This window comes from Amia ocellicauda, chromosome 2, assembly GCF_036373705.1.
Source record: "Amia ocellicauda isolate fAmiCal2 chromosome 2, fAmiCal2.hap1, whole genome shotgun sequence".
In the NCBI taxonomy this organism is placed as follows: domain Eukaryota; kingdom Metazoa; phylum Chordata; class Actinopteri; order Amiiformes; family Amiidae; genus Amia; species Amia ocellicauda.
In genome coordinates this window covers 36,050,089-36,068,704 of record NC_089851.1, presented here as the reverse complement: position 1 = coordinate 36,068,704, position 18,616 = coordinate 36,050,089, and the positions used below count along the sequence as shown (strand labels likewise).

Sequence of the window (18,616 nt, the reverse complement as noted above, 5' to 3'; positions counted from 1 at the left end):
CTCCCTGGGAATTCAGGTATGAGAAAACAAATCCAAAAAGGCCTGCTTTGATGTTGATTGCGAAAATACTTCCTGTTTTTGGGAATATATATATAGCCTATATATATAAACACACACACAGTGCCCATAGCAAGTCTACAACCTCCTTACCCTGGGAGACTTTGTTTTTATAAGAAACATTTTGAAAACATTACAAAGTGCAGGGAATACAGTCAGTAATAAAACGATAAATAAAGACCAGAGTGGTGTGGAGGGAGCATAAGAAGAGATGAGTCTGCAGGTAACTGTCTGCTTGAGACAACAGTAGATGAAAACGAAGGTCTTCAACTCATCTAAATGCAGCTTTTTTATTTCTATTTTCTCAATTGGTGCTCAGCTTCCATTATAGATTTCTCAGTCCCAAATACATCTTAAAAAGATGCCTTATGCTGTACACTTCATCTAGCAGTACCATCTACACTGAGCAGTAGAGAAAGAAAATTGCTGAAGCTTCATTCGAGAGTAGGCTGCCAGATTTGTGTTTCAACCAAATAAAGGTACTTGGACAGAAATCAACCGATTTGGAAAAAATGTGAGAAAAGGAGCTTGCTTTGTAATGCAGTTGTTGTTCTTTTAATTATTTTACAGCAGAGCTGTCAGTTTGGCTTTGCATGCTTCGTTTAAAAATTTGGCTTGATTTTGTCCTCATGACTAATAACATGCAAAAAGCAAGATGTTTGTAAAGGACTGTACTGAGATGGAGTAAATGCATAAAACATTTTTCACACTTAATGCTCAGCAGAGGGAATGTACAATCTTGTCTAAAACTGAAGATGTTATATTTGAATGTGCTGCATTTTCTAGTCAGATTGTTTCAGTAAGTGTGCTACTTTATGAGAAATCCTTCAAACTATTTTTATTCCTCTATTGGGTTTCAGGGCTGAGAGGTGGGGGGTGGGCGGGTGAGAGGGGGTTTGTGCATAATTGTAGAGGCTATTCACTGGTGTATTAATATCTATTGCTTTAAAGTGCATCCTAATCCCATTTGCCTTTTTTAACAAGTGGGAATTAGATTACCTACATTTTAAATCATGAATTAGTTGCCAAATTAATTAAAAAACTAATTTGAAAAAATATATAATAAAATCAGATTGTGCCCACGGGTAAGCATTTTAAACTTAACCAATTTAGATTTTTTGCATCATATTGTTAAGACATATAACAATGATGAACATATAGAATAAGCCACATTTTCTATTTAAATGCAATTTACGTGTTAGGGCGGTTTTTTTTTTTGGTCCGTTTTCTCAGACTGTGATCTGGGTTACGGTAGTGAAATATCAGCTCCCAGTGGGATCAGTGTGTTGCAGTAGTAATTTCACCTAATTAGTGTAATGCACTGAAGAGATGAGCTGAACAAATTAAAATATCATGGTCTTTTCCACATTGTTGTGTGCAGCTCTTAAATATTGAATTGACTGATGATGTATTTTTATTTCATTGTATTTTTTGCAGCCAAAGTGATTTTTTTAGGTTTTGTGTCAGATGTTTAGCGTGAACTAGTTCACTTGCCACATTTTTCTAAAGCTTGCTATAAGAAAAACTGTATTCATACCACTAAAGTGAAAAGTGAAAACAAGCCTCTGTAAGCTACCTGAATGTAGGGAAGGATATTTCCTCAAAGCTCGTTCACACTCCGAAAGGGGTCGTTCATTTATCTGCTGTAAATTGAATTTACATGCTGTGCATTCTGTTTCTTGTGTACTGTATAATGTTATTATTGCAGTGTGGATAATTAGCCACTAAACCAGAAGTGTCACTGATAAGACTCTGAGTCGCCTGTGATGTGTGAAGCGAGGAAACTGATATTTCACAGAAACAATAATGGAGAACCGTTTAGATTACACAGAAATGGAGGAAGAAATAATGATGAGTTTCTATTACTGGACACAATTATTGATATGATTTCTGTTGAACAATGACACTCATCCCAGCAAGCACTGCTTCACTACACTTTATAGTCCAATAACATAACTGCAGGTCTTTAAAAGCAATTTCAACATGGAAAAAAGCTTACAGAAAGGATTCATTGTTCCATACAGTAATGTGATGCATTTGTATTGCTTAAGATTATTATTCACAATATATCTTATAGCAGGAGCGAAGTACGATTTTATCTGGACACCCCTGACTTTTGAAGAAAGGAAACAGAAACACAGTCAATGCAAAGCCATTAAGCCTGATTTTCTCAGAAACCTTGTGTAATTGTCTTTAAAAAAAAATCAGTGACAAGCAACATTATGTCGTACAATTAATTGAGTGTAGCTATCAGTTATTTGTCTTCAGTACCTGAGGAACAGGGAACACATTGTTTATAAAGAAAATCATCAGATTTGTTAACCTACTGTGAAATGTATTATATACTGAACAAATTATGAGTTCTCCCCTTTTCCCTGAGGAAGGAGTTAGCGAATTATAATACAAATGACAGATGTGCAAAAATTAATCCTTATCCTTTCTGGAGATATTGTGCATCGAAAGCCAGATATGCAACTTTGTTAATTTGTTTGTTCTACTTACTGAGTGCAGCAGTGTTTTTAGCTAGGAATAATAGAACCATTCACTTTTCCAGGGTAGTACATATTGCCCTAAATGCATTTTAAAGTTTGTATGCGTATGAAATGGTAGCCATTCATCTGGTAGACCTTGCTGGATATAAGAATATAACAATTTATCCAAATATAAGTATAACAAAAAAACATGTATACTTTTGATAGCAGAAGAATGGGCCTAAATTTCCTGAAATATTTGTGGTAAGATAAGGGAATTTTAGGACAGTCTGAAGTTCATTAGCTCTGGCTATAAGTCTGTTTACACAATTGTCATCTTTTTGGCTCTGTACGCCACCACAATGGATTTGAAAGGAAGCAATCAAGATGTGCAGTGTAGACTTTCATCTTTAATTTGAGGGTAGTTACATCCACATTGGATGTAGGAATTACACCCATTTTTATATGTGGTCCCCACAATATTAGAGGCTCAAAAGTATTTGAACAGGCTAACATAATCGTGAATTAAATTGTGTTTCAATACTTGGTTGCAAATCCTTAGCAGTCAATTACTGCCTGAAGTCTGGAACCCATAGACATCAGCAGATGCTGGGTTTCTTCCCTGGTGATGCTCTGCCAGGCCTGCACTGCAGCTGTCTATAGTTCCTGCTTGTTCTTGGGGCGTTTTGCCTTACAAACCAATCAGAGAGATAGCAAAAACGTTAGGTGTGGCCAAATCAACTATTTGGTACATTCTTAAAAAGAAAGAATGCTCTGGTGATCTCAGGAACAGCAAAAGGCCGGGGAGACCATGGAAAACAACTGTGGTGGATGACAGAAGAATTATCTCCCTGGTGAAGAAAAACCCCTTCACAACAATTGGCCAGATCGAGAACACCCTCCAGGAGGTAGGCGTATCTGTGTCAAAGTCAACAATCAAGAGAAGACTTCACCAGGGTTTACCACAAGATGTACACAGGAAACAGGAAGACCAGATTAGTTTGCCAAAAAACATGTAAAGAACCCTGTACAGTTCTGGAACAACATCCTATGGACAGATGAGAAAAGATCAACTTGTACCAGAATGATGGGAAGAGAAGAGTATGGAGAAGGGAAGGAACTGCTCATGATCCGAAGCATACCACCTCATCTGTGATGCATGTTATGGCATGGGCGTGCATGGCTGACAAGGGAACTGGTTCTCTTGTATTTACTGATGATGTGACTGCTGACAAAAGCAGCAGGATAAATTCAGAAGTGTTTAGGGCTATATTATCTGCTCTGATTCAGCCAAATGCTTCACAACTCATTGGACGACACTTCACACTGCAGATGTTCAATGACCCGAAGCGTACTGTGAAAGCAACCCAAGATTTGTGGAATGTTCTGCAATGGCCAAGTCAATCACCTGACCTGAATCCAATTGAGCAGCATTTCACTTGCTGAAAGTCTACACTTAAGGCACATCTTGATTGTTTCCTTTCAAATCCATTGTGGTGGCGTACAGAGCCAATATGATGACAATTGTGTCACTGTCCAAATATTTATGTACCTTACTGTATGTTTCATCTTGTGGAATATGGCTTCCTTTGGGGAATTGATTATTGGATCCCTGTTTTATGTAATGAAGGCTTAGAGCAAACTCCAGTGCTACTCTATGTGCTATGTGCTTCATGTCTAAAATAAAAAAATAAAAAACAGCTGGCAGTTTCAGGGCTTTTCCCCTGCCGAATCCTCCCTACAGTCATCATGAATTCCCACATACACAGGTCCAGTGAATCAAAATGATCAGAGCTATAAATACTCCCTCTGATTAAATCATTAAAACCAAGCCCTGTGGAATATGGTTCATCCTTTTAAAAGACAGAAAATGATGCAAATGTATATAATATATATATATATATATATATATATATATATATATATACTCTGAAATCTCATGTCCTCATCCCTGAAATACTAAAACATATTGGAAATCTGCTTTTCCTACTTTTACTCTGATTAATTAGTTGCGGGCTTGACTGAGAGATAAACTTACAGACTAGTGATGCTGTTCATTTAACAAAAAATAAAAAATGGTAAAGGACTTAAACACATGTACCATTTTTTCTGTTCCCATAGCTGAAGCTTATTGTATAGAAAAGTATACCTGTATAGTGTCAATGCTAATTCTGGTCAGTGAAAGGGTGATTGTAATTGAATCAGGGTTGATGGTATTACATTTTCATTTTTTAAAATATGATTCAAATCTTTTATCTACAGGATAGTACAATGCAGGTTATATTTCATTGCCTTGCAGTGTTAAGTGTTAAGTTTGGAAATGCAATTGCCATTGTTTCAGGCTGTTACATAAACCCCAAAGTAATGTTCATCCTGCCACATCAATTCAGTGCACTGTGGTCCCCATCCAGTCCCCTATTTGAAACAAAGTGGTATCTATCCTCTTTCCTTGGCAGCTCTCGCCAGAGATAACTGCTGACATCTCCTTTCGTTTTATGTGTGCACTGCCTGAGAGATGCATTTTCTTTCCGAAGGGAAAGGCACTCAGTACCAAAGTGTGTCTAATTCCAATGAGATGTGCTTCTCCGAGCCTTTTGCAACATGTGAGCTGGTGGTCTGGCTGGGTACAAAACGGAAGAAAGCATTTTCTTTGATTATGTTCATGGGAGGCAGTGTGGTGGCTGCAATAGATGCTTGATTGTTTTATCGTTTCTAATCCAATTAAATCTATAAATCTATAATTCCTGCTGGTGATGGAATACACCACTCACCAAAAAAGTAGACTGATCAAAAGAGCAAAGGAAAATCTGAGCATGGTTAATCTGGTTTATTTCCTGTTTTATGATATTCATGACTTTCCAGCCAATTAGTTGCACTGGGCCACTCGGAAAGCACAGAAATAGTTGCAAGATGATTTCAACTGTATGGTTTCACAAGTCTCGCTACAACTCTGCTGCAGTAACAGCCAGAGACCTCTGACTTGAATGTTAAACAACAGGCCGAATGTGTTCAGTACAAAGCCTTGTGTTCTGTTGCGCGCCGGGAAATTGAAACGGTTGGTGTGCAGCTTCACTGAACCCTGCACAGTCGTAAAAAAAGAAAGGATTCTTGATTTTTTCCTCTCTTGATGGATGCCCGCTCATGTTTACGACCCAAGTAAGAAGCCACATCAAAGCTTACAAAACAGCTTGGCTCGAACTGCCATTGTTAGCTGTACGTTCAACCAGTCTGATTCATGGGAGCACCTCCAGGACTGAATATAGTTAATTAACTGTGAACATCTCTGAATCCTCTCCAGCATCTGATTACTTTTATTTACTTTTTTATATCTCCCAATCTTATCCCGGCTGGTGATTATGAAGTTTCTGCTGCATTTGTTCAGCCTACTGAGGTTAGCCTTGACGTTCCCTGGTGATTGTGAGATTGCAGTAAAATGCAACATACGATCGAGTGTGTGCACCTCCTTTGTGAAGGCTAAGACCAAATCACAGCTTTGATCTACCCATGCATCGCAAATTATAATTAATTTAAAGTATCATCAGATGCCACTTTGTACTGCTTTTAATACTGATGTGATAGGGTACAGGTTTGTAATTCAGTTCACAGGTAGGGACACATTTTTGGTCGAGGCCATAGTAGTGATGTCAGCACAATATGTTATCACACACTTGGGGTGTTGAAAGAGGGAGTATTTCACCCTTTCTATCACACATGATGTCACACTGTTACAAATACAGTTGCAATCTTATGATACTGAATACTGAATCTATTCTAGGACAGTTAACTGTTAACTATGTTCTTACTATGGGCTTCCACAGTCTGAAAGTGTCTGAAGGTACATAATAATGTTCCCAGGTTGTGATGTACACTTTAGGGGCCTACGTTTCTCAACAGAACTGATAGATACATTGTATGCTCAGCCTCACTGAGGCAAGCATCCCTGTTGAATAATACAGTTGTCATAATTATTAATTACACCTCTGATCAGAAACACTTACTTCCCATTAATGATAATCTTCTGGTCTGGCTGCCTACCCTCATTTATTTGACCAAAAAAGTATTTCACATTTGAAACCTGCCTATTGCATTGTGATAAAGTATGCAGAAAGTTACATTATTAAAGATTGCTCATAGCATTTTTAACTAGTTTATTATTTAAAAAATCTGTTCATTAATCTGTTATTTCATTTTGTTCAAATAGCCTTTGTATTGTCAAAAATAAATAAATTGGCTAAAATTGTTATTCTGCCTAATGCCAGACAATTATACAGCTGCCCTGAGAACAGTGGCTTTTCCTCTACAGGGTTGTGGCTTTTATAATAGCTTTTTGAGTGATTGGATTGCTTCTTAGAAGTTTCTCTTTGATTAACACATGGGTCTCTTCGGCAGCCTATGGATTTAGGCCTGATCACACTGCCCTTGAGCTAGCGGTGTTGTCACATGTAATGAAAACCTTTAATATACAGCTTATGTAATACAATCAACACTACTGTTCCATCACAGACTAAAATGGAAAATAGTTGCTTTTTGATTATTCAATGCGAGGCACAAAAATAAACTTTACTGACTAATGTAAAATACGATGGGAGAACAATCTGATGTAATCAAACAAACAATCTGTGTAAAAGAAACAATAAACACTCCTGTATTATTATTATTATTATTATTATTATTATTTTAAATTCAGCCCATTGAGCATTCCTCAGTCAGAAATATGCGTAATCGAATGTAAATGTATCTTGGCAAAACGCCCCCTTGGAAGGAGTCTTAGAACTCTCAATATAGTTGATTTTATGCACTTGTAAATTATTTATTTTCATGGCGTTGCTTTAGTCTAGGCAAAAGTGTAGCATCTGAACTATTACGTTTAGCCTTAATAATTCAGATTTCAGATAATGTACAATATTTCATGTAGGTGGACAGAAAGAACTGTCCAGGATGAAGGGCAGTTTGAATTTGTAGACATGCAATATTAACAAAAGTAGATGCTGTTTGTCCTGCCTTCAAGTAATCTTGTGGTAATTTGTCCTGTTGGCCCCAATGAACCACAAAATGTTCAGAAACACATTAGGCACATCTTGCAAACAATATATTTTCTCAGAGGCTGCTTGCTTTTAGCGGCCCTTTTGAAGATGGAACGTTACATAAGCTTTGTCAGTTTAAATTAAATGAACATGATTAACTTTAGAAGCATTCATAAATAAAACATTTTATAAATGCTTTCAAGGTTTCTTTGGCAAAGCTAGAGAATGGAAAACAATCCTGTACGGCTGATCGTTTAAGCTATTTTGAAGGTCTGTTTTTAGGTTATTAGATTGTATTAGAGACTGAAGGAAAAATGTTTACTAATTTCTTTTTGGAAATGTGGACTATACTTTTATAGGGTTGTATTAGAGAGGAAGAAAAAAATTAATGTCAAAGTAGTGCCCAGGTTTTGGATCATGTTTTATTGTAATGTATTATTATTATTTATCTTATAATCAATCATTTAGAATAAACACAATGTTACTACCCACAGTATCATAATTCGAATTTTACACTACCTAGGTTTCGGTGGTAGGGTGTAGTGGTCCAATACAAACCCAGCTGCAAATGTATTTAGACCAGAGTATCTGCACAATAAATTAATAATTACATATGAAACTAGTGTTACCATAGTGTGCACATTGTATGTATGACATTCTAACATGGATGTCATGTTATTATCCTTGCACAAGGCTGTAACACTGCTCCATATAACTTGGTGAATGCGTAGGACACCGTATGCCAGTCCTGCTCAGTACCGCACCATTGTTGTGTGAGAAAAGCTTTGGACAGGTGTGAGATATAAGTCTGCCATTTGACAGCTCACTTATCAACGTTTTATCTGGAGTAATCTTTAGAGGCCTAATACAAACAGATTGAGTTTGTTTGCTGGTAAAACAAACGACAGTACTGCGGTGATGCACTTCCTTAAAAATAAGCCAATTTGTTCATGTCGTAGTCTCTGCATACATCTGGTTTTGATGCTTTTCATTTACAGTTGGCTATATATTCAAAGTTCAGAGTTTAATTAGTGAGGTGAAAATCAAAATAATCTTAATCTGAGAGATCCAAGTATTTTTTTGTAGTGGAGATTAGTTTTACAAGCCTAGTATCATTGTGTGCTTCCATGTTTACTTACATATTAAGGCCAGAGATATATGCAGTAGGTGTACATGTCAAAATGTCTTTTCTAGATTAGTTTCAATAGTGGTTGACTAGTATTCATTGGAAAGTGTCTGTTTGAATTGTCAGGTATGTGAGATGTGCGTCTTTCCATTAACAATAAATGAGTGAATAGTGAGTCATATTATAAATACACAATATCACAATAACATTATATCAGTAACGCAGCAGCCAGCTGTATGTACATTTTAACCCCAATTTAGACACAGCACACGTATGTAATGTCTTTGCGTTTATTGAAGCACTTATATTTGCCTCAGTTTGGCAATCTATTATTCTTTCTTTGTTAAAGGTATTGTACATATATTTTCACATTTCATATAAGAATGTTTGTTATTGACGTATTTAGATTTTGTTGGTGGTTCTTGGTGATTTTGTTTTGCTGCATTAGTACCCTCAACCTCCCCCCCAAAAAAAACTACTGGATGTGTTTAGAGTGCAGCTCCTGTTAAAACTTGGCAATTGAATCTACCAACATTCTCAATATTAGCAGTATTTTCAAGTTCTATATGTTTAGATAGTACTTTATAAAATATAACTGTTATATAAAATTGTAAAACCACATTAAAATGCAGGCTAGCAGAAGCCATAGTAAATAATGATTTGATTAATGGAAAACCATGTCAAATGCGTGGTATAAGCCAAACCATGGGGAAACTGCTATGCTATGTTTCCTTTCAGTATGCTCCAAATGAATGTATTGTTTCATTGTGAAAGCAATTTAATATTTGTATAAAGAGAGCTTTGAAAGGCATTTCGAAGGTTAATACATACACCGATCAGCCATAACATTATGACCACTGACAGGTGAAGTGAATAACACTGATAATCTCCTTATCATGGCACCTGTCAGTGGGTGGGATATATTAGGCAGCAAGTGAACATTTTATCCTCAAAGTCCGAAAGTGCCTACAATGGGCACGTGAGCATCAGAACTGGACCACGGAGCAATGGAAGAAGGTGGCCTGGTCTGATGAATCACAAGTTCAAGGTGTTGACTTGGCCTCCAAATTCCCCAGATCTCAATCCAATCGAGCATCTGTGGGATGTGCTGGACAAACAAGTCCGATCCATGGAGTCCCCACCTCGCAACTTACAGGACTTAAAGGATCTGCTGCTAACGTCTTGGTGCCAGATACCACAGCACACCTTCAGAGGTCTAGTGGAGTCCATGCCACAATGGGTCAGGGCTGTTTTGGCAGCAAAAGGGGGACCTACACAATATTAGGCAGGTGGTCATAATGTTATGGCTGATTGGTGTATATATATATATATATATATATATATATATATATATATATATACATTCATACATACATACATAGAAAAATGGTTATCCTCACCCCTTATAATGTGTTAAGCATTGGTATTTAAGATGTTTTTAGTATTGTAAATTATTAATGTTATGTCCTTTCATGTTAGAATTGTAATCATGCAAATCACAATTTCCATACATAAAGCATTCTTGGGGAATTTGTAATTTCATAGACTTGAACCTGAAGTGTCAGATTGAAAACAAGCTGTTCTTTAGCATGCATAAGATGTTAAACCTGATTAGCTTTGAGTCTCATATGCCACTTAATTAAAGTTAACTAATATGTACAGAAAGCAATAAGTGGAGTAGGGATAATGATCTGTGGGTATTCCCATCTCTTTGCCTCACTTTCATTAAGGTTTTAAATTGCTACAGAATAACAACAACAACAAAACTTGTGCCCACATAATGACAAATATACTATTTTAAGACTGTAGCTCATTACTCTTCTTGGGTTACATTTAATATTATCTTAGCTCAGCTAGCTCCAACCAATATATTGAAATACAATATATGCCTTATTTGAATTCAAACTTTTTTACTTTAGCTTCAGCTTTGGACTGTGTTTGGTAAATTAATACTTTTATAAGTGTGCCATGAGCAATGCAGACATTATTTTCTTCCTCCCCCTTTGCCTTTGGGACATGCATTTGTTTCTACCTTTCACTTTATATGTGTCTTTTCCTCGTAATTAGTGTGAGTGACAAAATCTGTGTTTCTATGGTCTAACATTCCTTTCCAGGGTCTTATCTTTTGTGCAAACAATTGTACATTGAATGATGTAAATATAGTGGTTTCCTGTTATTGGGTGTCTTATATATATTGTCTCTCTGTATAACAATACATGCAAAGAAAATGTTACAATAACATTACACTGACAAGAGTTTAATTTAATAATGCATGTAATACCAAAACAGTTTAAACAGCACTTGTTGTTGTCTGCATAGTAGTTTGAACTTTAAAATTAAATGTGTGTGTGTGTGTGTGTGTGTGTGTGTGTGTGTGTGTGTGTGTGTATGTGTGTGTATATATATATATATATATATATATATAGCACACAATAGCCTTAATGGGATTATGTATCAACAATCTGTAATCTATTACATTTTTAACATTGAAGATGCATTTGATGTCCCACACAAAGCTGTAGGACTAGTTACATTGTTTTAAGTAACATTGTGAACACTCTCTCTAAGATCTGTTGGAGTAATTTCATTAACTCTTCCTCAGGAATTGATGTGCTTTCAATTGGCGGGTCATTATGCTGCTGCACCTGTGTAGTGTTAAGGTCAGTGTCCTTCTTCTGAATTCTCCAAGATAAATCACCCATCTCATTCCATTAGAGAGTCATAGTCATTCATGGAATGGAATGAATGATATCGGTCCAGACTTGCCTTTTTTTACGTGACTTTTGTGCAATCTTTACCCTTCTCACAGTGCTTTCAGAAGTCTGCTTGCTCTGCATACTCTGTTCATTGTCATTCATTTTGGGCTTGTTTCCAGTTAACCTTTTGTACCGTGTATTGAACTGAACTACACACATTATAAAAAACAAAAAACACTAAAGGATGTCCAAAAAGTAAGGAAGTGCTCTCTCTCTCTCTCTCTCTCTCTCTCTCTCTCTCTCTCTCTCTCTCTCTTTCTCTCTTTCTATCTCACACACACACACACACACACACACACACACACACACACACACACACACACATTGTCCAATTATTTTCCCCATTTTATTCCCCTTCAGTTTGAAATCAGCAAACTGAGCCAATTTCCCTCCAGAGGAAAGAGACAAAGCCCATGCATTCTGACCCGCTTGCTGTCTAAGCCCACCACTGTTATTTGCACTATAAGCCCAAAATGCCAACTGCCACCTTTCACATCAATCTGGGGATTTGCTGTAGGCAGAAAAGCTTGACACCCCGGACCTGCAGGATCCCAAGAAGCCATGGTAGTTGCTCAACTACTGATGGTCAAGTTGTCCATTAGATGGCTTTCACCCTGTCTTTGTTCGCTGTGTTTGGTCCATTGTGAGCCTCCCTCTGGGAACCCCAGGCCAAATTTGCTCCTTCTCAGCTGTACTGGCATAACATGCACTCCTGGTAAAGGCTTTGACCACTACACTATATGGCATCCCTCATACTTATATATATTAATATATTTTTGCGGGGTGTTTATAAGTTTGTGCAGATGTATATTACCATAAGCTCTCAATACACATATCAAAAGCTTTGTTTCAGACCAGACCATGACTTCACAGTGAAGATAACACAGCTCCACTGAACCATGGTCTAGCTGGCATTGACAGAACACTATTCTCAACATCTTGTGAGGTACTCTGTCTACAAGTGGACTTGAACAATAGACAACATATAAATGCTGCCAATATCCTGTGGTAAAGCAAAATCCCCAGTGTCCGTTACAAGGTCCTCACGAATGACTGCAGTGGTCATCTAATTGATTCACTGCTTACAGTATGTAGGGACTTCTTCATACTGGTTATCTCTTACTGGGAATAGCAGGAATACGCTCAACATCTGTGGAGATTTCCAGTTTCTGTGGAATGCTACACAAGCCTTTGGAACTGAGCCAGTGATAACATGATAGATATGTTTCCTTGTGAAATGCCGAATGTCAATGCATTAAACTTCTCAGCCCGCTGTGTCATTCAGCAAATTATAATGCATGCCTAGTTAATGAATGTTACACAATTTCCTTGTGTATCCAAAAGTCCCTCAACTGAAAAACAGCACATAATTTGACAGTCTATTCTAACAGAAAAGCTGGGACATATTAGGTTATATTTAGTGTGCAAATAGGAAACTCAGACTCTTGTAAATACCTCAACAACTGTCAGAGTTTTCTTTGGGCTCAATGAACATATATTACTGTTTAATATGTATAGTTGAACAATATTCATCTAAACCACGGATTCCCAAAGTTCTAGTGATGCAGGGCCAATTTCCGGAGGTTGCATGGGATGGGGGGCTGCACAAGAAAATATAATACTAATAAAACTGATATATGTCCCAAATCATACCTTTTTTTATATACTGTACAATTTTACATTTGTATTTTTTATGCAATTACAGTCGATCGCTATGTAACACCCTACTAGCTACTATACACTAGTCTATAGTCTTATTCAGACACATTGTACAAAAAAATAATGTAACAAACAATTTTCAACTGTATCCAGGTACTGTTACTACAGTAGTACTATCTTTAACAATATATTAAAGTTGAACACCAAAACTACTGTACAAAGAGCTCTTAAAATAATAAAATCAAATCTACAGCAGATAACGTGCCTGTATATTGAACTGTAAAGTTACTTGAAGTTCTTCTGTTAACTATAGGTACCGTTATTAAGAGCATTAGAAAGACATTGCATTTTGTTCCAGGTAACGTTTTATCAACCCCGAATAAAGCTTTTCTTTCTTTAGAAAGGGATTTACTCTTGTTTTATCACCTACAAAATGTTGTGGAAGCAGTAAAGAGGCTTGTGTAACACAGGATTTAGAAAACAGAAGGATTCAGAATTAGGATGCTTAAACCATCACAGTGAAAAAGGAAATTGAGTTACTGCGAGTAACTGACACTCAATTCTGCATCAACGTCACTATGTTGTTTTCATACCTGCAACATCAAAAACAACAACAGGCACAATTTGAAAGCTCACATATTTCTCTTCAATGCAATTTACTTACCGTTCATCCACAAGTTACATCTCTCCTTTTAGGTTACACTATGGGTGTGAATTTACACTTGTGAGTAAATTAATTAGGAACTCCCCCAGTGTAATGAGCAAATTGAACAAAACTAGATATTAAAGTGGCATACCGAGAGTACACAGTAAGATGCATAGACACATTCTTATCTGTGTAACATGATCCAATCGCTTTTCTTAAAAATTGATGGATTTTATTCTTCAGAGCTCTATGTTGAAAATCATTTCCCTGACATACAGTGATTTAGGTTTTCACCTGAAAGCCTTTCAGTCTGTTGTCTTTAGGGATATACACTCACCTAAAGGATTATTAGGAACACCTGTTCAATTTCTCATTAATGCAATTATCTAACCAACCAATCACATGGCAGTTGCTTCAATGCATTTAGGGGTCTGGTCCTGGTCAAGACAATCTCCTGAACTCCAAACTGAATGTCTGAATGGGAAAGAAAGGTGATTTAAGCAATTTTGAGCGTGGCATGGTTGTTGGTGCCACACAATGCCTTGTTGATGCTAGAGGTCAGAGGAGAATGGGCCGACTGATTCAAGCTGATAGAAGAGCAACTTTGACTGAAATAAGCACTCGTTACAACCGAGGTATGCAGCAAAGCAATTGTGAAGCCACAACATGTACAACCTTGAGGCGGATGGGCTACAACAGCAGAAGACCCCACCGGGTACCACTCATCTCCACTACAAATAGGAAAAAGAGGCTGCAATTTGCACAAGCTCACCAAAATGGGACAGTTGAAGACTGGAAAAATGTTGCCTGGTCTGATGAGTCTCGATTTCTGTTGAGACATTCAGATGGTAGAGTCAGAATTTGGCGTAAACAGAATGAGAACATGGATCCATCATGCCTTGTTACCACTGTGCAGGCTGGTGGTGGTGGTGTAATGGTGTGGGGGATGTTTTCTTGGCACACTTTAGGCCCCTTAGTGCCAATTGGGCATCGTTTAAATGCCACGGCCTACCTGAGCATTGTTTCTGACCATGTCCATCCCTTTATGACCACCATGTACCCATCCTCTGATGGCTACTTCCAGCAGGATAATGCACCATGTCACAAAGGTCGAATCATTTCAAATTGGTTTCTTGAACATGACAATGAGTTCACTGTACTAAACTGGCCCCCACAGTCACCAGATCTCAACCCAATAGAGCATCTTTGGGATGTGGTGGAACGGGAGCTTCGTGCCCTGGATGTGCATCCCAAAAATCTCCATCAACTGCAAGATGCTATCCTATCAATATGGGCCAACATTTCTAAAGAATGCTTTCAGCACCTTGTTGAATCAATGCCACATAGAATTAAGGCAGTTCTGAAGGCGAAAGGGGGTCAAACACAGTATTAGTATGGTGTTCCATAGTATGGAAGTCACCATAGAAACAGTAATATAAACAATAAATCCACTGGGGATGAGATCTTCCCTTGCCATCTATTGTGGCTTTAAATCCAGCTACAAAATACATATAAATACTGAAATCGCACACTACTGCGGACCATAAATCATTAATACAACTACATGTCATTTAGTACAAATAAATATGCATAACAGCATATGTGAATGCAGTTTTCTGTTTTCAGGATAATATAGTTTATAATATAGTCCACTTTGCACTGACACATTTTATAACACAAAATAAAGAAAACTGACTGAATCTCACTGAAATGCACACGTATTAATAATTACACTTCTTGGAAACTACACCTTATTTTTTTAAGAGTTATTGAGGAGGTTTAGCATTTTAGTTAATATTAATATTATGTTTGTTTTGTCTTTTTATGTCATTTCAAATGTCCCAGTATTTTTGCTTGCTTGAAATGCATTCCATAGATTTTGTTTCCCCGTAGTATTTTCACATACATATTAGAGTAAAACATCTCGTCACTTTCTTGATTGTGAGAACTCTGCATGATATCTGTACCAAGTTATTGAGTGTTTTACGTGCACTTCACAAAACATAGGAGAATGTTTGAACCAAAAGTTGTCATTAGTGACTTATTGTGTGTTAACACATTTGAGGTAATGTGCAACATTATTCTGCTGGTGTGCTGAAAAAAATCTCTCATTTGAAGAAAGGGGAGGTGGATAGTTATACAGATAGATTGATTGATAGATAGATACCAGCAGACTGATAGTTAGATAACAGTTTTGTTTTCTAGTAACAAGATTTAGAGACAGGTGTCCAACCTGAGACATCTTAATACAGCACATTTATATTGGCTATGTGTGAGAAAACCTTTTCCCATATTGATACTTTAAAGAACGCTATCCTCAAAGCTAGCAGACCCTTGCATGTAATCCAGTGATTCGAGGCTTTGGTTACCAGAGTGCATGCCATGCATAAGTACAATACATTTTCAATGCACTACGTCCAGTCATGCACCAAATCATGCATAGTTAATCCCTAAGGCAGCTGTCTGAATTAGTCGATACACATACAAATAATGTAAAAATATGCAGATTTATAAAGCCTGCCATATAAAAAGCGATCACCCAAAACATAGCAGATTGCTCCGTCTACAGTTTACACTCTGTACAAGTATAGGCTTCTAGCCTTAGTGTCAGACCATGCCTGAGGCACGAGGCCAGGCTTCCACATCCAGCTGTCCTTGCATATGCTCTGTGTTGTGCTTGGTGTTGTACCACATTTAAATAATCTGTGTCTCTTCGCAGCTCATTTAAATAAGGCACAACTGTATAATTTAAAATTCTGTGGATATATTATACAGCACACAAATGTAGGCGTGTGCCCAGGGCATATGTCCTATACAAACAACTTGTTTTTTTCTTGTTTTCATTCTATGAGTTGCACATTCACAATCCCTGGTGAATTCTTGAATCTGTTGTGCACCTACTCAGAGTGTTGAAAAGACATAAGGCTTTGGTGTAAAGAAAAAAAAATGTTATTTTGCAGCTTGCGATGAAAATACTGTCATCATATTCAATAAAGTGTTGAAGATTTGGAGGGGATTACATAACAGGAATTCAGATTCACTCCACACTTTTTTTAAATACATAAAACCCTTGGATCAGCATTCAGCTAGTGAGAAAGTGAAAATAATTACCAAACTGTCCACGTTTGTACTGGTGAATCACCGCTTGTAACTTTATGTGGCGGAAACATTTATTTTATGCCTTAAGAATGACTTTCCCACACTCTTCGATATTCTTTAAATTATACTACATAAATATAATCCATGTAATATAATGTCTTAACACTGACATTACATTGAGAATGTGAAAGTGAAAAACAGCAATTTTAAAGTAAAATAGTATGTGCAATAAAGTTATTTTGAAACTTTCTGATTGTATTTCCAGTTGGATTGCTGAACTGTAAACCTGTCCCGGTGGATGTATAGCAATGTCAATAAAAGCACCTTTAATGTTATTTGTGGACTTTGACCTTTGGCCCATTGGCATACATTCATTTAGACCAATCAACAGTGACTAAACACGCTTTGTCCCTCTTTGTCAAATCTAAAATAACAATTATAAACAGTAGGTTGAGTACTAAGTGAAACAAAGATATTTACCTTTATGTTTAACTTGACTTTATTATTTTTCAATTTCAAATTGATCCAAACCAGATCAGGATCAAAGCAGACAAAAGTTCAAATTGTAGGTGCTATGCGATTGTCCTTTTGCGATGCTGCAAGTAGCTTTGTGAAGTCAGTGAGGACTAAAAATTGTAGACCGAGTTTATGAGTGATTGTTTAGAATGGGGTTTTGCAGCCAACTTATACACAGACTGGACATTTCCAGAAATCATCTCCTGCGGCAGGACGTGCTTTGCACATCCCATAGAGACATTGGGACAGTCGGGCACCTGTGCTGGCAGTAACTGTCTGAGAGCGAGTGCCTTCATCACTTCATGACACCCGGAGCTGTATATCTCTCATGAAAGAGCGTATCTGCTGACTCTTTATTGCAAAATTCTGTCAAGCGCAGACAGCATTTTTTCCCAGAGAATTTGATTTGTTCTTCTGCAAAAGCAAAGAGCAAACAGAAAATGCGAAGTAGTTCAATTCTAATTTGTTTTTACTGTTTTTCATTTTGTCCCCCCAATGTATCTGGAAGGACTCGGGTCATATTTGTTAGGGAACCCTTGGAAGAATGTGGACAATTAACAATCAGTGAGAGCCCTGTTAAGCCAGAAGATTATGCCAAGCTGTTCAACCCAGTAGGAACTGTGCTGCTGACTTTGCTGATGCTCTGCTCTTGGGAATTAGACCTGAAGCTGGAAGACCAATCATTGCCACACACTTTCTTCCCATCTGAGATATTGAATGCACCAGTGCATGGCTCCCCGTGGGTCCCCAGCCAGCTACTGTTACTTAAGCTGATGTGACTGAGTGAGCCAACAAGCCTCTTAGGATAATGCAAGCCATGCCACCCCAAGCGTTTCCAAAGCTTCTTGAAATAATAACAAAAACATGGTGGTAATTATATTGACAACTTTTCAGGATTAAAACAAAGGACATGCTTTCATTTATTTTGAAAGGCCAGGATTGACAATACGGTCTCCTCAGGTTTATACAGGTAATATTATAGCATACAGAAAGCATGTTAGGTTCAGTTGCACATATCTAGCAGGACCGCTGGATTTCACAGCCAAGTTCTTCAATACATATCAAGAGTTGTTGTCAAAATAATGAACTGATTATATTACAAAGGCCGTTAAGCTCTTATAGACACTAAATAAAACTTTAAATAGCATCACTATCTCATCACTTGTCTTATAAGGTTGTTGTGTGTATTTTAGCATGCATGTATCTGAATATATGTCTAATTTGTTTTCATATCCAGTGTGTTGTTCATTACAGTGTTGAGA

At 37.2% G+C, this 18,616-nt stretch overlaps 1 protein-coding gene across 1 annotated transcript in view; it reads left to right on the top strand.

Annotated features, from left to right (window-relative positions):
- Positions 1-18,616, top strand: part of hecw1b (HECT, C2 and WW domain containing E3 ubiquitin protein ligase 1b) — a 131,304-nt gene that overhangs the window by 20,236 nt on the left and 92,452 nt on the right. The window contains exon 2 of the mRNA XM_066723374.1: positions 11,281-11,338. Within this exon, the coding sequence (XP_066579471.1) occupies positions 11,312-11,338 (27 nt within the window). The 5' untranslated portion in view covers positions 11,281-11,311. The remainder of the gene's footprint in view (positions 1-11,280; positions 11,339-18,616) is intronic.